This window comes from Cuculus canorus, chromosome 9, assembly GCF_017976375.1.
Source record: "Cuculus canorus isolate bCucCan1 chromosome 9, bCucCan1.pri, whole genome shotgun sequence".
Lineage (NCBI taxonomy): Eukaryota > Metazoa > Chordata > Aves > Cuculiformes > Cuculidae > Cuculus > Cuculus canorus.
The window spans coordinates 23,225,787-23,246,596 of record NC_071409.1 but is presented as its reverse complement, the minus strand read 5'-3'; the positions used below and the strand labels follow the sequence as shown (position 1 = coordinate 23,246,596).

General features: G+C 41.1%; 1 protein-coding gene across 2 annotated transcripts in view; it reads right to left on the bottom strand.

The window, feature by feature from the left end:
* Positions 1 to 10,255, bottom strand: part of PPM1L (protein phosphatase, Mg2+/Mn2+ dependent 1L) — a 98,708-nt gene extending 88,453 nt beyond the window's left edge. For both annotated transcript variants that reach the window (XR_008451220.1, XM_009564909.2), the window contains exon 1: positions 9,423 to 10,255. Coding sequence is in view for 1 of the 2 variants with exons in the window: in XM_009564909.2 (XP_009563204.1) it covers positions 9,423 to 9,821 (399 nt within the window). In the remaining variant the exon portion in view is untranslated. The remainder of the gene's footprint in view (positions 1 to 9,422) is intronic.
* Positions 10,256 to 20,810: the final 10,555 nt, after the last annotated feature.

Genomic DNA, 20,810 nt, shown 5'->3' with positions numbered 1-20,810 from the left:
TTCTTTAGTCTGTAGTTATTTTCCTACTTTTCCCTGCATTATTTCCCTTTTCATCCATACCAACAAAGGGCCCAAATTTAGGGATGGTCAGTAGCACATATCTAATAAATATACTAGCATTATTCAGTGGGATCATCCAAACTATTGCCCGACTTCCGAGCTTCTCAGCACAAAGAAACCTATTGTTATCACATCACCGATATGTCAGGTTAAAAAAAACCATGAAAAACACCTTCACCATCCTACATAGTGTTCTATACAGACCTCCCTATAGGTAATTAAAAGAAGCAACTAGACAAATTAGGAAAAAACATTCTCACTCAAGTTCAGGAAAGCAGATGAAAGCTCGGGGCTATGGAACATTAAGAAAACTAAGGAGACAAGTATGTTTCATCCTCCCTTCCCTCCTACTCCCACACTAAATTTCCATTCCTGAAGCACACAGCCGTAGACAGACACTTTATTTCATGCTGATCGCAATCAGATATTTCAATACCTCAGCTTCAGCGTGTGTTTGGAGGAAACATACATTTCAGGGAAGGTTTAGGCAATTCTGTGGTGCAGTCTGTGCGTAGACTACCTGCAAATAAATCATCTTCCCATTTAAAATGCAAGTTTACAGAAGTGCACGCGAGCCACAGCACACTGGAGGACTATATTATGGGCCACGACTTTTACTTATCAGAAGAAATGTTTCATGCCCTCCAGCAGTTTTCTATCTAGTACAGAATGAAAAAGTAAAGAGATTTATTACATTAAAAAGCCTATTGATTGAAAGTAGTACTGTATGACAGTTTCAGCTATTATAACAGAACTTAATAAAATCAAATGTTTACCCCTGAAGGGGATTTTGAAAAATATAAGCTTTCAACATTTATGACAATGAGAAAATTTGCAAGGGATAAGATTTTAGCGCTGAAAGTAAATGCAAATAAATGTTCCTTTCTCCAGGGGAGCTTTGAGGTTTGCCGACATGATGTGCTATGGATAATTGCATTGTGGTTTAGCAGTTAAAACACGTACTTTGATTGTCTGGCTGGAGATGTCAGCTGCTCACACAGCTGTGAATCAGACAAGGTCGGAGATGATGAGAGCCAGCAATGTTTCAGCATCATAATCAATTTGTATCAGCAGCAGTAAGATTGGTACTCTCTGCTGCCATGCAGCTCTCAGAAGTTTGTTACGGCCCCCAACCAAGAGAACAATGCTTGATCCTCTCCCCTCGCCCGCTTTCCTCTATCACTTGACAACTTGGACGCTGCTCTCCCCAGCGCCCAAGTCCCGCACTCACCTGACTTTTCTACAGAAGCAGAAAGGAAAATAGATTTTTACATTGTGATTAGGTTATGGCCCACAAATTACTCTAGACTCGAAAGCCTAGTCTTAAGAACTACTTTCTGTTCTTTTTATTTCTTGATTGTGATCAAGACGGTTCACTTACACCAGATCAGGAACAGCTCTGTCATCTAAACATTAGGCCTTAAGGCATAGATGGGCAGTTATTTAAACTACAATCTACACGCTCACACTGGTTCCCTGCTGATCCTATCTTGACTATTTATTACTATTCTGGCATCTGCAAACTTTTTTTTTTTTTTTTGTAAACTGCAATGACATTTACATATTTTTAAAGCTATGTTGCTTTCAAACGAAACCTCTAACACTTGGCAGTAAGTTTTAAACTGCTTTAACAAAAACACTAGCTGAAGTGTTTAACGCTAGCTAAACAACGAAACTAAAAGCACACATACACCCCAAAAGAAATTCTCCAACTTGTTGCAACTACTGATTCTGCACACAACTTACAGTGCCTGGAGATCACACGATCTTTGCAGCTTTGTCACGACACAAACTTCCTTTTGGACTTGCCTCATCTGTCATCTTTGTCATCTTATTACCTTCAGGGTACACTGAGACTCTAAAGGGCTAGTAAAGACAAAGGGTCATTAAAACTTCATGACCTTCTTTTATGTGGAAGATCTCTTGACTGGCCATAAGCCAGAGAAACTCGTCAGTCCAGCTGGACTGGTATCTGCTAACAGAGCCGCTGATGGTGAACGCTGATGATAACTTGAACCTGACTAGGAAGTGAGCAGCCAAAAGGAACTTGTAATTATAAAACCTATTTCAAAGAATCAAGAGACTCACTCATATCTACTCTGCCTTTCAGCAGGTGGTGACACAGGGCATACATTGCAGAAGTTCTGGCAGGTTCAAAGTGGGTTTCAAACTGGGGCACACGTGCACACTGACAGGACCGTGCAGATCATTTTAACCAGCACACAGATCTGTGACACGGTATGAGCAGCAACAGCTCATACTGCTGCCTCTCTCTGGGGTCACCCCAGGGCTGCTCTACTGCCCCTCCTGGGTCTGCTAAGGTCCCAACACACATGAGGACCTACCCAGGGTGCAAAGAGCTGAGAGCTGGCATGGGCCAAAGAGAACACAGCTTGTCACGGTAGAGCATCTCTTAAATGGATGAAGGTATAAGGGTCGTGCGATGCTCAAGTTTAAAAGCACGGTCACAGAATCGCCTGGGCAGCAGGGGGCATGTGGGCAATGAGGCTTGTTTTGCAGGGACACAGAGGAGGGAGGGTGGCAGAAGGGTCCAAAGAGTGGGTGAGTTCACTTGAACTTTAAGCTTCTAATAAATACTGCAGTGAAGAAGTGGAGCTAGAAGTGTACGACTTTCTGTGCATAATTATAGCAGCTGCTGCCCTTAAATTAGTTTTGGGAACTCTCCTTTCAAGGGCATAGATTCAAATCAAAGGGCACTACAGAAGGAGTATATAAACATTTTGTTCCCTTTTCTAGGTCTATCAGTATCTATGCCGTGCTTAAAGCGAACAGCAAGTTCTGAACCTCGAGACCCAAGAAACATTAGTGCCAGTTACCTTTGGATTGACTTTCTGAGTCACAAATCTTGACCGATCTTGTGCACAACCATTTCCAAAGGATCAAAAGCTGCTGGGGCTGGGGGGAAAGATGCAGCACTGCCCGTACTTTCACTTCTGTGAAGGCAATACATATGTGCCAAGGAGGAACAACAGAGGGGACAGGTGAAGGGAGACAGGGCTGAAGGGTCCTGAGAGCAAGGGAAAATTCAGAGGTGCCAGATCCAGCACACAAGAATCATGCAACAGTACAGGGTCTTCTTACAGAGCCAAGGCTGCTGCAGAGAATTGCAGCCACGAGCAAAAACTAGACAGCAGCAAAACAAAGCTCCATATGCCGGGAGCTCGTTTAAAAAGTGAAACTGCCAGAAGCCAAACCTCAGTTTTAAGGAACAATTTACACCATAAATATTTGAATCTCTAACAACAGGGAGAAACACTACTCTGGTCCAAAAGAGCTACTGAAAGCATGACACTCTAGACACAGCTAAAGCAACTTGCTGTTTTAACTAACCCCACAGGACAGAAGAATGTGAATTTCTTTTCTCACACTATTCAACACAAAAACACCCAAGTTCCTGACGTGCAGAACAGACTCAATGAAAATCCTACCGCCCCAAACATTTATGTACGTTTGTTTATTGCACATCCAGGGTGGACACCGGGTTAAGCAGGGCTAACGAACAACTCTTTGCCATTGCCTACGCTGTGTGGGAAGCAGCACCAGTAGCCTGAATCAGCACATTTTTCAGCAATTTGAGATGCTGCTGAACCTTGATCCATCTTTAGAGATTGCTCATGTATCTACGGACGTGGCCCCAGGAGTGCTGCTGCAGGGTATCAAGTTAAAAAGCGCCAGGCACTCTAACAACTGCGGTCTGAACATTCCTGTTCAGCAGCTGTGAAATATCCTCCCCCTCTACGGGAATGGATAAAGTGCTGAGCACCAACCACAAAGCAAGAGCACACACTCACAAACAATTCCTACGGAGTAGTCTGAGTTATTCAAGTTCACGGAGAAACTTAAAATGACTTTCATAATCTGAAAGCATCTAGGAATCAAAATTGATTTAATTAAACCAGTAGCAATCAGTTGGCTGCCTGTGTGCCCAAACATGGAAGCGCCGATCCGAGCTAAGCTGGCAGACTACATTTAAAATTAATTGACTTTTTGATTTTTATAAAAATTGAAAAAGACTCAATTCTACACTCAATGATACAGCTGTGAACGGCAGCGATAAGCGCTCTACTTCCAATTACATATTTTTACACCAATTTAATCAATTTTAAGTTGCAATTTTGTGACTTAAATAAGCGTATAGCATAGACCTAGAATCAAATAAGTGTGGTTTTGTAGGGTGAAAAATCATAATCCTGTACCATGATATCCAATGATCAAAACTCTGATAAACTAAAAATGACAGAAATGTTCCCTTATATCATTTTGGCTTATGCTTTCAGCCACTCATGTGGAGTTTATAAGCAGATTTGAGACTTGCATATCAACATGACCTCACCTATGTAAATATTTATCCAAACATTTAGGCACTTTGCAGAGGATTCTAGATTAGAAACTGAAGGAAATTACTATAAAAGGAAAACCATCTCAGCAGTTTCTTTTTAAAAACTGCAAAGCCTCAAAGACTTAAACTAGGCCAAAACATCCATAAAACTCAATGCTGTTGTTTGATTTATTCTTATAAAATCTCTAAGGCATTAATCCTTAATGGCCTTTACTCACAGGATGATAAATTTTCATCACCAAGTTTGCTAAAGAAGTACACTACCACAGGAACAGGTTTTGAAATAGAATTAACAGTCCTTGATAAATTTAGAAAAAAGCCAAAATTGTTAGCTTTCTTATCCTTCAACACAGCACAAACATCTTCTGCTATTAGGAGCAGAAACTAAAGAAAAAATCCACAGATCACCAAAATAAAAATATTAGCTCATTAGTTCATATTTGGTAGAAGACAAACATTTCTCTTCCAGCTGTCAACTGCCATCTCCAATTAAACGGAATAAATTTCTGTCACTCAATGCCTGAAAAGATGCTCATGATCGTAGCCCAGCCTACACCCAGGTGAGTTTGGATCATCAGTTTGTGGGGGGGTTAAAAAAATCACACATTAACTGCTATGAACACAAGTATACAGACACTATGTCCTGTCCTGACAGTATGATGTACGGGATACCCTTACGCGTTCGGTAAATTGATGGTTTCACCTTCACTGAGGACTAAGCCATCCCAGGTTCATTAGAGAAGATGCACAGGAGCTATTACTTCTCAGAAGTTCCCTTCCCAACCTAACCCTGCAGCCAGCGGCTTGTTTGTGGTGGCAGCCCTAAAGCAGACAGCAAATTCACCCCAGTGAATCCGGGAGGAGTTCATTACGCTTTCAGACACGTGTATTCCAAACGCACGGCAGGCTCATTGAAACCCAGCTGGCACACGGCTCTGTTCTGCAGCCTCAGCTAAGCATTTCCATAGCCTCAGACAAGGCTGGTAAGGATGCTCACCTTTATCTACTGACCTTTCCCTTTTCATTTGTCTCTGTAAGTTAATCAGTAACCAGAGACTTCTGCCAACAGTTCACACTCCTGATCTCAAGGTGGAGTGGCACACAAAGCAGTAAGTGATTCCCTATGTCCATACAAATGTCAGTCACTTACACTAAAATCTCCTCCTTTCACATTTAAACTCCCCAGTCTTTCCCTACCCTATGAATTAAGGTGTATTCCACATACTGCAACACTATATCAGCAACAGATCCTGAGGAACAAGACTTGCCATGTTCCTATTTATGAGTGCTATGAGAAATAAAAAGAGCAGCACATTTTTTACGAGACTATTACTGAGCTTTAATTTCTTACCATCATTATCCACACCAGTTTACTGCAAACAAGCACAGGCAGAGTACAAGGTACCATCTATTACTATAATTATTTTCAAAGTCTTCACCGCGTAGGGTTAGGAAACAGCAATGATATGCGACATCGCCATAACCATAAAGCACAGATGGTCCCTGAGCTACTTCGTTCTTGTCTAATACTGAGATCTCATTAAACCGAGTGCTTAAACCTTAAATATTTGAGAAAAGAACCCTGTAGTAAATGCTAGTTAGAACAGTGAAGTCATTCTGATCAAGCATTCATCCCTTCCTCTGCTTAGCTTTCAAGCTGTTTGTTATTTTATCATTGATGTAGTTTGCCACTTCTCAATCTTCCTGTCTAGGCAGCCCCACAACTTCTAACTACGGGAAAAAAGAGGAAAAAAAAAAAAAGGCAAAAAAAGAAACAAAAAAACCACTTGAGCCATCTGTCAGCCTTATAAAGAAGCTGATGGGAGAACAAATATTTTCTTCTCTTTTGAGTCTAAGTTAGATAACCTTGAAGACTCCATTAGTCACGTTCAGTGAGACAATAGGCAGAAACTTCTCTTCAGTTGCTTTACCCTTTACCTGTTCCACATTATTATTATTATTATTATTATTATTATTATCTTCGAGAAACAAACTTAACTTTTTATAAAGGGAAGACTGTGCCACACGCTGTGTGTCGAGCTTTAAGACCGAACTATTATTGCCTTTAACAAGCAATTGTAGCAGCACACCAGATTCTTGACTGTAACACACAGCATTAATAAGTATTATTGCGTATTGCTTTCTCATCAAGGCAGCCACAAAATGTAAGTAAATGGCTGCCAACCTACCCAGGTCAAAATTGTATGATGGAAGAGGAAATGACATAACAGAAAAGTACATTTTATGCAAAATGTTGGCAATATTTAAGCAAAACCCAGAAATCTTCATAAATTAGCACTACACAGTATTTCATATTGAATCATGCTTCTCTATCCTTCCACTTCAACAGGATATGGCAGGAAGTAATTAATAGAGACACACTGCCTTGTATATAGCTGGAAAGAATTAATCTAGATCTCATTTGTGGTATTGTCTGTTTGGAAAAACCATTTTTCCCCATCTAGAACAGTTTGTTTCGCATGTAATGCCAGAGATTAGCAGTTCTTTGTTCTTTAAACACACAAAGAAATTTAATCAGAGCCCATATGGAAAATTTAGCCTTTATAAAGGCTTTGTTATGTATGTAGGTAAGGTGTTCCTCAGAACCATCTATCTTTTTTAAAAAAAAAATAAAGATTAAATAAGACATCTAGAAAACCCATTAAAATAGAGACCTAAAATTTAATATTATGTACTACAGATTAAATAAGAGCATTAAGTTTCGCTATTTCTTTTCCCTCCTCTCTTTTCTACTCCAAACTAAAAATCTGCTTAGATTAAAACCGTTTTTTTTTTTTTTTTTGGCATTTTTTGCTGTATGCACAGCCCATAGTTCACAGATCTTCTGATCGGTTTTACATAAAATCTGAACCTAGAAACTAGTTATGTCCCCAATGATTAGGCACCTCTTTTTGTAAGGGTAAGGGCCCCGAAGAACATCTGGGGATTTCATTGGGAAGAAAAAGAAGAGATATTAGATATTTTCAAAACACTAACTTTAGTAAGGTTTGGAGAGAGATCCGCTAAACCTCGCTAAATGACAGCCTCGTTCTTTGCCACTGAATCAATTAGAGGGAGTTCTCTGAGGAATCGGAATACAAATGAGCTTTCCACAGATCCAATATTATAATTAGAATATCTTATGGATGTAATTCCCAAGATCCACAACAAAACAAACAAACAATACATATAGGGCACATTCTTGTCATTTAGCTATTCTCTGTGTAAGTTTTGGACTATTTAATATACTGAGTTTGCAATTGAGCGTACAGCAAGGTCTGTATATGATACAAAACTAAAGACAGAAATAAGATCCCCCTTTCACAATGCTAAAGTCTGTGTGTGTGTGTATCGTAATTCCATCTGTAACACCCTCAGAACACTGCTTTTAAACCATGACAGAGAGATTCCTGCAAACTCGGCCGATTAGTTGAGAGAAGAAAAAGTGTCAGTCTAAACAAAGGGTAAGAAGGTAGAAGATAGAGCCCAAGCACCACCTGTCCAAAGGCTCAGGAAACAACAGAGCCAGAAGTACCAAATGCACGGATCGGAGCCAATATTCCTTCACGAGGAGGAGTGTACCAGTGTGTAATACATATTCCTCACAGCCAAGGAGCAGTGAACTGGCACAAGTACACCAGTAAGAGCTGGCACAATTGCGCCCCAGATGAAACCAGATATAAAAAGGAAAACAGGTGCATCACGAGAATTATTTATGATGCCAACAATTTTCAATAGGCGAACCTTTAGCATTATTTTAAAAGGGGCAAACCAGTAGAAACTGCGATCCAGCCATGGGGCAGATGACCGACTCCCTTAACAACCGTGCTAGCAGCAGAAGAACAGCTTTTTGATTACGTGCCTAAGGCCTGGAATGTTCAGGCAGTACTTCCAGGTTTAGTGGGGCAGCAGCTGCTGTCCTTGCGCTCCATTATCGTCTGGTCACCGCCAGAGCTTTTCTAGGAAGGACTCTGACTACGTGATCTGTGAAAGCAGCTGGAGGAATAACCCAAGCTCTCTTGCTGCCTCACTCCTCCTCGGCAGGAGCACTTACGTGATAAACTTCAACATTTCTCTCCAGCTTCCATCATCCTGGCAAAACCTGTAAGGTAAGTGCTGACCCAGCGTAACGGTTGCTGAGCTAATTTGTCACACAAGGACAAATGCTTTGTCCTTTTCCACAGTTATGAAACGTATGCTTTGTGCTATACAAAAAGCTACGTGGCAGCACCACAGTCCTAAACGAAGAGGAAGCTATAGTTTCAATACTCATCAACTGAAACAAATTAAGTATCCCATCAAGCTGTAATATTAATTACACAGCATAACCTAAAGGAAATCACCTTGGCTAAAAAAAAGTAAGAGGTTAAACACCAGAAAGTTTCAAAGCGGCACTTTTCCTGGCTTTCCACTAGGGAGAGGACAAGGATGACAGCACAGTTGTAATGACTTAAAAACTACATGCAATTCACAAACACGACACTCATTTTCAGCGACTCAACGCTGTTCCAGGAGGGAGAACCGCTGCGAAGACAAGGTTGTACGCACAGCAGCTTCAAGACTGCGCACATGCTGCCCTTTAGGAGGACTCCTCTCTGCTGATGAGCCCAGCTCCGGACAGGAGCGAGACACCAGCCCTGTGCCAAAACCGGATCACACCACGCATCGCTGCAACAAAAGATGCCTCCAGGGAGTTTGTGCTCATCATCATTATTCCACGCACGGAAGAGCCACCTCCAAAGGCTTTTACTTCAATTAAACCTTTACTACGGTAAAGGGCAGAGGGGCTATGAACACATTTACACCACGCCAATTGTAGGTGTAATGAGAAAGGGAGTCCAGTATCGCTCTTGATGCCTATTTAGAGACATCCCCACATACCCTTAGGACAGCAAGGCACAACACCCCAACGTCTCAAGATAATCACACAAATACACATCAATTCTTTACCCTGCAACCACCCCCCCACCCCTTTTGTTTTATTTTCCATCTGAGCACTTGCCTCTCCTCCGTGCCCATCAAATATCCCGAAGATGGAGGGATGAGTCTTGTTCACCAGGTCAGTGATTACTTCGAACCTGTCCTCCATGTGATCCCTCCGGCCTTGGATGGAGTAGACAGCCACGTTGTGGCTCTTGAACTCCCAGGTCTTGGAGAACTCTGCGTCCAGCACGTCCAGCCCCCCGAGCCTGTCATTCTGCATGATCTCTGCCACCTTGCCCTTCACCATCTTCACCGCATCCCTGCTGGACTTAACAATGGTTTTCACCTCATCCGTGTGGAAGAAGTAACTCCACAGGGCCAGGCTGATGCACAGCAAGAACAAGGTCTCCGGTCTAAGCAAGAAGTAACGCATGATCCGACCCAGCAGAGACAGCAAAGTCATTGTATCCTCTATCATTTATTATCGAGACCGGGGATCCCCGCACCATGCAACGCGCACCGGGCGGCGATGGCTCCGAGCCGCTCACCGCATGCTCCGAGCCGAGACAGCAGCTCGGTGCACGCTCCGCCGGTGCAGCCGCTCAGTGCATGCTCCGCCGGGTGCAGCCGCTCCAGTGCATGCTCCGCCGGGTGCAGCCGCTCCAGTGCATGCTCCTCCGGGTGCAGCCGGGCAGCTCCGAGCTCCGCCGCTCCCTCCTCCCGGCCCTCCCGCCAGGAGCGGCGAGGAGCGGAGCGCGCCCGGCCCGGCTCGCTGCCCCCGCACAGCCCTTCCCGGGCTCCTTTAGGCCGCTGCTCCTCCGCCTCCGGGCCCCGCGGGAGGCCGCTCCGCCGCTCTCGCAGCTCGCCCAGCCGAGGAGGTGGCCGGCAGGGCCGCCCGCGGGTACCTGGCTCCCGTGTCCCCCACGCCTTGCGCCGTCCCTCCCCCGGGGCGGGGCCACGCCGCCAACGCCTCCGAGACCGGCACTGGCCGAGAGACTACAACTCCCGGCGGCCTTCGCGCGAGGGGCGGGGCACGCGCCGAGCGGCGGGCAGCGCAAGGGCTTCTGGGAGTTGTAGTCCGGGGGGACGCAGAGCCGGCGTGAGGGGCTGCGCTGCCGGGGAGGATCGATATGTGCGCTCGCAGCGCACAAACCAACCGTGTCCTGGGCTGCATCCAAAGCAGCGTGGCCAGCAGGGAGGGACGGGATTCTGCCCCGTTATTCCACTCTTGTGAGACCTCATCTGGAGTATTGTGTCCAGTTCTGGAATCCTCAACGTAACAAGGATATGGAGCTGTTGGAATGGGTCCAGAGGAGGCCACGAGGATGATGCGAGGGCTGGAGCAGCTCCCACAGGAGGACAGGCTGAGAGAGTTGGGGTTGTTCAGCCTGGAGAAGAGGCTGAACAGGCTGCGAGGAGACCTTACAGCGACCTTCCAGTACCTGAAGGGGCTACAGGAAAGCTGGAGAGGGGCTGTTTACAAAGGCGTGTGGGGATAGGATGAGGGGGAATGGGTGTAAACTGCAGAGGGGCACATTTAGACTGGACATAAGGAGGAATTTCTTCACCATGAGAATGGTGAGGCCCTGGCCCAGGTTGCCCAGGGAAGCTGTGGCTGCCCCATCCCTGGAGGGGTTCCAGGCCAGGTTGGATGGGCCTTGGGCAGCCTGAGCCAGTGGGAGGTGTCAATTTGTCTTTGTATGTGGCACCTTAGAGACCTCACTTCTCCCTGGCATTTTGCTGTATCTGCTCCAGCAACTCCCCTTTGGGTTGTTTGTTGTAATTACTGGAAGCCCCGCGTAACCACTAAGCCAAATTTGCTCTGTAATTATGCTATTTGTTTTTAATAACAACTGTATTACGGTTTTGTTTAATTCTATTGAATTTTATCTTTAATGAAAGATAAAACAAATGTAAAAATACAGAAAATACTGCTCACTACTGTGAACTAACTCATTATTTAATCAATCATCATTTTAATGAAATATATATGTGAATGTACGATCGGGGAACAGTGATGTGTATGAAAGTTGTGTTTCACTGATGGCAATTTGAATTCAGACTATGGAATTGTAAAGTGAAATAAAGTGGTTTCAAGCCAGAGAGCGCACAGATCACTCTTCCAGCCACAAGCGTGCATCTCCTCATTGTTATTTCAATTGCTGAGGACTGATATCCATGCAATGTCCATCAACTTTCTCCAAAGACATACAGAGTCCTTTCTGCGCTAAATGCCCCAGAAGCAGAAAATGCTTCGTAGTGCCTTGGAGCGCTCCATTAGCAACACTATTATTGTTGCCTCTCTTCCATTGAATTATACATATTCTATACTGCAAGAGAGTTTGAGTTGGTTCCAAAAGCATCTCAGCTGTGGAAATATGATGTGAAATGCTCTGCACCTGCACAGTGTCTAAAGCTTTCCTCTCTGAACAGGAGACAGATGAAATGGTAGGGTGCAGGTGAAGCCTTGTTCTGCTAAACTGAGGCAATGGGGCAGCAATTGTCATCGTGAAAGGGCCGTCTCAAAGTAATCCATATGAATACTCAGCCCTTGAACTATCCACTCTTTGCACTCTAATAATCCAGGTATTAAGTACAACTTCTGCACCGACGTTAAGTGCAAAATGCGAAGGAATATTGAGACAGCCCAGTGGTCTGATTCAGAGTGAGCCAACGCCCTCTCCTCCCACTTAAGGGTTTGATTATGCACTCCATGGGTGAATTCTAGCCTGGTGACTCTGGCAGATCTTCCTAGTGGACAAACAGAACTTCCATATCCAAACACTGAAGATCAATAATAAAATATTTATGCCTATTTGGGATATCAGTTGTTATTGAAAGATTTCATTTGGGTTTTTTTGGGGGAGGGGGAGACCTCTGACTTTTGTTCATTTGTGAAAGGAATGAAAAGTGATCACTGAGTCAGCATTACAAAGAAAATATACACGATGTAATGAGCAGAACGTGTGGGAAATCCATTTCTTGCTCAACAGCTCCTCCTTCTGCTTATTTGTAGCACGGAGCTATCGAGGCATGTTTTCAGGCATTGGCTATAGACAAAAAGAATCGGCTAATAGAAACATACATTGACAGTCTCTTTAGTGTTAAAGCACACAGGAATTGCATATATGTTGCCTGATATGGAATAAAATAGGAAATTATTTTGGGTTCAAGAGAAAAAAGTTACCTAGAAATTTCTTTCATAGGCAATTTTCATGGTACTCAGAAGTAAATTACAGAATAAGATACAGGAGAAAGCATTCACGTTTTGCCAGTCTGCACAATGCCAACACTGTTAACACTATCGTTTCCTTCTTATTATAGAAAAACAGTGGTTTTGGTTGTAAGAAGCCTTGTAAGATGCCCACGAGGATAACTTAATAATAAGAACAATAAAAAATATTTCATTTACTCCAACTGCAAAGTGAACTCACTGCTATTTTATGCTAGGGATGAAATGAAGATACAATACTGGATGGGTCCTCAGGTTTACTAGGCAATTTTACTAGAATGAAGCTTGGTGGAAATTTCCATGTAAAAATACTAGCAAAATTTCTGTAACGTTCTCTGGGATGTTAAAATTTGGAGAATGCCTCTCTTATTATTTACTGTATTCTGCTGTATTTGAAAAGTCTTCTCAGGATGTTCAGATATAAACAGTGTTATTAGCATAAATCACAACTGATGATGCTGATGTAACTTACTGCAGGTGGGTCCTGTCATTACAGTTCAGAGCACTGAAACTGAAATCAAAATGTTCCCAGAAGCCTACAGAGCTGTCCCTTTTCTTCTATTAATATACAGTATCCCAATAGAAAAATTAATACCAATGATAACTATAAAACTGTCTTTCTGAATATCAGGAATAAAACTGCAGCGCAGTAAACTTCTATTCAGATTCTTTTCAGATGTTTCAAAGAAGCAAATGTTAGAATATTTGGGATGTTCCTGGGCCGTGACAAACACAGTCCTCCAGAGGAATAACAGCATAGCAATATCACAAATTGGTTTGTACAATAGTTTTGATATTGGGTAAGTAAAGTTTAGTTTTAATGGCAGTGATTTTTCTTCTTCCTTTCCATCTCAGTTGATATAAGCAACACTTTCTAATATTGTTTCCAGAATTTTATGTTGCAGCAAATGCTGAGCATTGCAGGTAAATTCTGCGTTCTCCCTGGTAAACCCATGAGAAATCTTATTATAGGAATTTTGCTCATCTTGCATCTCTGTTGATGAGAAACATTTGCAGACATGGAATGAAAATAGCAATTTTCCACACAAGTTATTCTTTTCTATTTCTCCATGATTCTCAATTCCCGTTCCTCATTATAGTACATCTTTGTGTGGGAAGTCTGATTTTCATTTATTTCCTGGCAACATAAAGTCACCTTAGAGTCAGTGAGAAGGGGAGTTTCAGGATGCATGGAGATTTCTGGAAAACAGAGAGTTGTGTTTTAGTGACACCTTTTACTTAAACATCAGATCCTAGTGGGAAATAGTGTGTAGCACCCCACAACAGTACAGCAGTGTCTCGCTGTGCAGCTGAAGCTCATCCCGGTTATGTTGGAAAGGTTCAATGCCTACGTGTACTGCATATGGGCAGATAACATGATAATGGAAATCCCAGACCTGGCTCGCTAATGTCAAGGTGTGTAATTTCTGATTGCAAGTATATAATTTGCTATAAATTACACCCATGCTAACATTATTTCAAGAAAACAAAACTAAAAAATCAAGCCCCTTACCGCTGCAATGTCCCAAGTAAACGGAGGGGTGTTGTTTATTTACTTTTAATATCAGAGCCAAATTGTCTGGCGATATACACAAGCAAGAACATATGGTGATGCTTATTTTATCAAAAAGATTAACTAGGGATGGATTTCAGAAGGAAATTCTCAAGTCTATTAACTTACAGAACCTCAAATTCATACAATTCTAGAATTACAATAAAGATTTCTCAATTGTAGGTGAAAAGTGAAACAGCCTTTTAAGAGTCAGCTCACATGTTGATGTAAAGACAATCTGCAACCAGCACGAGGAAGTGGGATGGAAAGAAGCTGATAGGAATAAGATGCGATTCTGGTCTTTGTAGTTACAGTGACAATGAAATGTGAATGAAAAGCTGAAGCTCTGTTGCCTCTAAAGTCAGTGAGAGTCTTTGCCTGGACCTTGCTAGGAGCATGATCCCAAAATTTTGATTCCGAGGCCATCCCTCATGGGTGTGACACACTCTTGGAAATCCTCACTGATTTATTTGGAGGTTTCTCTCTGTATCATAGTGATTCAAATCACATTTTTCACTGTCAGTTTCTAGAGATGAACGCACTGAGAATTGGAGCATGACTAAAGTATCACCAAAAAAAACCCGCAGATAGAGCCGAAGATGATCTTGACTGCCAAAGCTGCTATCTAAAGTATTCCTTCATTTAAATAGCAGCATAACTCTGCATCGCTACTGAGTGAAGATATGTTTGGGAATGTTTGTAAAGTATTTGCTGGTAAATTAATGCATCAGAAATTTTCCACTTTTATGAAGAACTCCAAAATATGCAAGGGAAATATAAATAGAAACTAGGCAAATTAGAATCACTTTGAATTAGCTACAAACTGGCAGCATTCTTATTAAATCTCTCTCAGATATGAACACAAATTGATAAAAACCAACAGCAAAGCAATCTTAATTTTCTTCTTCATTAATTTTTACTTGGTTTAGCAGATGTTTCTTGTCTTTGTTATAGATTATTTAATTTGCATTAAGCAAGAGACTAGGAACTTGATTTATACATTTTAATTCCTTGCATTTTTACTTCTTTCGGATACATTTGCACGCAAATCATTATGAGGTGCATTCCAAACTAGACTTTTCGGTCAGCCATGCTAAGCTTGTACCAAACCTGAGATGAGGGGGGAACTGAGATTACAGGTGCCTTTTTTAATGACTTACTCTAAAACTAAAATGAACTGTGGACTCAGATGACTGCACAATTTAAAACAGATCCCAGGTTTAGCTCACTTCCATGACTTCAAGAGATTAGTTACAGCCACGGTGTATTTCAAAGGTGCAGCAGTGATCCAGCCCTGACACCTCCCCTTGCCCATACTCTTAATGTATTCTAAAAAATATTATGCCTTCTAAAAGGCATGATAGAGAGAACTCAGCTCTGGGCTACTCAAGATTTCCTTGAGCAAACCAGGTAAATTGGTTTTCTGACTGCTTTATGGTCTCCGAATGGCACGATGCAGGCAGCCTGTGTTCCTTTTGTCTCTGGGAACGTGTGATTGATTTTCACAGACTGCTGCATTTTCATATGCAGCCTCAGGGACAGGATCCTTTTACTCAGTGTGAGAGGCTCACTTATTTTCTGATTTTGGTGATGGAGATAGATAAATAATCAAACAAGGGTGGTGGAAATTTTTTTTTATTAGGATATGGAGAATTTATTAAGACTTTTGCAAGTTTTTAAATTAAAGTGTTTGTATTTATGCTCAGTGCTTGAAATTTGCTTGAAATGGGTCTGTCGATAAATAAAGATGAAGCATCCATACCTCTAGGGTTGAAAGTGGGTATGTATTTTAAAAGCAGCAGGAAAAGGAAGAGATTCAGACTATCTCTAAAGAGCAGAGACAGAAAACTGAAAGAGCATTGCTGATGTCCACTGGATACAGCCATAATCTTGCTCCAAGAGAAATACGAAAGCACAGAAAGAAACACAAAAGTAATTTTTTTTAAAAAATCAGAATTAACTGCTAGAGACACTCCCAGAAGACTTTGAAAACATTGTAACGGTGATAGATAATAAGGATAAGCTGCTGAGAGGTATTTAGATGTCTACGCTCCACTGAATCATACAAGAAAGTTTGGGTTCATAGGAACTGAGTGGTGTAAGGAAAGTGATAATTCCGATACACAACTCCTACTCAAGGATGTTTTAAGTGATATCTATTCTTTTTGTGTGTCTGCAGTGACAAACAAATTTCTTTTTGTTTGTTCTCCATCTTCTCAAAGGCAATATGTCTAGTGAGATCGAAATGGCATGGTTTGTACTGAAATAGCTGCATGAGTTTGTACCTTCAGCTGTCAGAACTGTCTCTCCTTTCTTCCCACTTTGTGAAATGTATGTACCACAGCACCATCTGCTTCACCATGGCGCAGATTTGCCACACAGGAAATATATTTTAATAGAAAAAAAATCATCTGACTACAAGATAATTTTATGGCTTTGTTTTAATTTTCTTTTATATTCTACTTTTTCTTTCTCTTCTATCCTCCACTTCCCACATCAGTCCTAGGTATCCTAAGGTACCAGACTGTGAAGTTGACACCAGATGGGGGAATGAGTTTCAAGCAGCTGTGGGCTTCCCTAGCGCTGCTTCCAGCTATCAAGCATTCATTTCTGCATGTGCGTACAGAAAAAAACTGGTGATAGCAAGACAATACTAAATTCAGTTTTCTTCCCTGCAAGCTCCGCTGCTCTCAGCACTCTCAAAGCTCAGGGAATTTGCCAAAATCACAGTATCTGTTTAGAGAGAGCAGAATGACTGGCAGCTACCTTCAGCTGAAGAAAAAGAAGCGAACAAAAAATGAGAGACCATGTAGAAAGAATGGAATGTATTTAAACAGATCCCTCTGCAGGAGGCTGTTTATCAGATGTTATGAACTGATTTATTTATAGCTAATGACTTCTCCAAAAACATTGTTCTCTGCTGACCTTTGTGCTTAAATTGAAAGTCAGGAGACATACTCTGCCAAGTAAATGAAATAATTTTAAATTAAAATACGAGGGGGAAAGTCTTCATGCTCTGTTGTGAATCCGTTGTAAACTACTGCATCTCCTGCTTTTTTATCTTATCATTGATGGTCATTACGGATAACTAGCTTTCTTCAAAATAAACAGTAAGCCTGGTATGTGAAAATAAAATAACCACAGCTTGATTTAATATGGGAGTTGAGGACAGCCAGTAATCTGATCAGTTACTTATACTGTCAGCTCCTTATACAGGGGTTCTGTCTCTCAGCAGCCCGTGCAATGCCCAATCCATTAGTAATGCTCCACGAATAAGGAATAGGGATTTTTCACTTTTCCAGGCTGATATAATTAGTCATTACTTCCTACAAAAATATCCAAAGCAAGAACCAGGCTATTTCAGCCCACCAGATCCTGCCTCTTCTGACTCAAGCCCACTCACACCAACATGTTCGAGCTCAGCATAAAGAAGTGAGACGTTTGCACCCAGAGAGGACTGTGCCCTTTCTTTGATCACCACCTCGGCTCTGCAAAGCCTAACGAGGCTCAGCGGTATGGAAAATGCTGGCACGCTGGAGTCATCTGTGCCCCAAAGAGAAAGCTAATTCACTTCCCGCTGCCACCAGGCTTCGTGCTGTGGGACTGAGGATGCATGTTTTACAATCAGCTCATCATGGGCAGCAATGCCTGTCATCGCTTCCAAACCGCGATGCTTCAGGAGTCAAAGCGTGTCCTGTCACCTTTTCCTCTCACGACGCTAATTAGACTCTGCACTAGGCAAGAGCACAACAGAGACACAAGAGATGTTGATGAATCTTGTTTGTTGCCATCCTGTAACTGTAATAAATGCACCTGAGGGCAGGCAGATGGATTGACCAGATATGTTAGAAATAATCCAGTGTCTTAGAGGTGAAACTGGCAGATGAAACGGTTTCTGCTTTAAGACATTCGCATTGACTCATTAAAGCTATAGATGGACCCCAAGCAGACCCTCTTCACCTTTGCCTGAAACTCTTTCTCAAAATTGGTTTGTGCCGCGGCACAGGAAGGAGAAAGGCTCGCTAAGATCCAGGACTAATCAAGATGGAGAGAAATTGTTTCGTATTATGTGCAGGTATGAGAGATGCAGACAGTGGAAAATGTGCAGAATGAAGCAATTAATATTAAAAATTAACTTCCCTTGCCAGAGGACTACAAGTTTAGTATTTTAAAAGAAAAATCTTCGCAACTATGAACAATATTTAAACTATCTGTCAAAACCCCAAATACATAAAATGTGTCTTGTCTGTGTGCATTAATTTCTCTGACTGAGTGTACTGTTCATCCAGTCCTTCTATAAGCTTTATAAAATCAGAAGGCTAAAGTACACAGAAGTACATATTTTGCTTAACTATGTTACAGTTCATTATCCTCCAGGATGTGTGAATTTGGAACCTTCAGGTAGGCTTTTAAGTTACCTCTGGCCATCTATGCTTTGCAGTAGCACCTATGAGAAAAGTGGATCCCTCTTATATTTCATTCCTGTCCTTTCTGAGTAATTAAATTGATTAATTGTGAGTGAGAATTTGAGGCAGGTTTTTCATAACCTTTATGTATTTTATATTAGAAAGCAAGTCTTCTGCATTTCCACACTGCCAAGATAATCAGTGATGCTGTTTATTATTTAGACAGAAGTTCAGATCTTTTGCTCTATATGAATTCTCTTTATTTAGGTATTTCTTTTACACGTGTTCTCTAGGACTATGGCATAAGAAACAGGAATTTATTTTCGGTGTAATTCCAAAATTGCCATTGACAAAAATAAAACCTGAACGATAAGTAGAAGTATTTTAGAAATACATGAGGAAAAAGAAGAAAGTAAATAAAGTCATAGCTTATAATTTAAAGTGATGCAAACCCAGACTATGTAACTGTTAATGCACACTGTGTTCACGTGCATGCACACAAGTGGCAGAACAGGACATATGTTACCAGTGATACTATAATGTTAATTGGGTATTTCTTCTGTTAGGAAATTTTCACTTGTCAGCTTCAACGGTATTCCTATAAAACACTGGTTTGTGTGAAATATCCTATCATCTATTGCTGTCTTCGGAAAGCTGTTTGATAGTGTTGCAAGAACTCATGTATGGATCAGCAAAGAGGTTTCCATTCTGTAGCTTTATTTTCAACTTAATCAAGCATTACTAGAAGGATACCATCTGTCTCGTGTAGACATACCTAAAAGGTGGACGCTTCATTAAATATGACAGTTATTTGCTAAATAATAAATTAATAAGACCTGGAATTCTTGAGTTTCAATCTTTGATCCTTAGCTCTTTTGGTGTCCCTTCACAGTCGCAAACTGTGCAAGCAGTGGGTCTTTGAGCCAGAACGTCTCATTTTTAACAGTTCTCTCTGCTTTTCCCTTTACATCCTTCTCTTATTAACAGCCATTTGTCAATGTAGAATTTTCACAATTTTAGTATCGTTTTAAAAATATCTTCTTTTATACATATCCATCTTTATGATTAATAACAGAAATGTAGTAACTGGCCTAAAAAGACTGATTCCTTTCAAAATTATAAAAGGCTTTCATGCCATCTTCTGATGCGATCTTAAACGAGGACATTTTCTGTCCTGGAAGAATGAAGCATTGCTATAAATCAAAGTCTGAGTTCACAGTCTAATTTAATCAAAAACCGGAAGAAAGGTTTTTACTGGCAAATGCAGACATAACCATCAAATGATGGATAACATAAGGTCAGTGGTAAGTCATGTCTTAGAAGAAAAATAAAGCAGATATTTCCAGATACAAGATTGTATTTACTATTAACCTTTAAATTGTAACTAAACAGAAACATTTCCCCGCAGGAATTATTTGCCAGAGTGTACCTTTGAATCTTCATGGATTTATGAACCATGTTCAATTACATTTTTAATTCTTTCCTCAAACACAACACTTTTATGACCTTCCCACCTATCAAAGCATCATAAAAACAGGACTGCCACTCCAGAGAGACCTATTGTTTCAAGACTTCACAGACTTACTATTAAAATCCATTTCATGTTTCATAAATTTTTATATCAAGCATTCATCTCTAGCTTGCTTTCCTGTCTGAATGACATACTGCATTTTATTTTAAAGATAAGTTAAATCCTTTTGGCCATATTTTCCTTATTCCAGATGTAGCCCTAGAGAACGTCTGTAAAATATCATTTGAGGGTGAGAGAAAACAATGCCCATTTTGAAATCAAAGGGCAAAATTATCCATAGTTCATCTCATTGCTTCTTAAAGATTGAAATCCTCCTCTATATTGCTAATATGAATGTAATAGTCATTAATCTCCTGCCTTTCTTGGTATGCAGAGTTCAATCACTAAGTGGGCTTCCAGAAAATATTTATCAATATACTCTTTGCTTCATATGGCTAGAAAAAGAGAGAGCTCTGAGTACACAAAACAATCCTTTTAGCTATAATTCTGCTACTGATTCTAACAAAAAGTCATGTATTAAGCAAAGATTTAGATGTGGTTAAATGAATGAATAAGAAATTTGCATCTCATGGAAGAGCTTGTACTGGTTGTCATATGTGACATTTCACCTACAGAAATTTAATGCAGGGCTGTTTGGTGTTTGAAAGAATGATTTTTATTTAAAAGATTGCCAGGGAAACAGTTTTCCTCAAAATACGTGTTGCGATTTTCATATTTTTCCACCAAAGCTATTTTTTATGAAAACC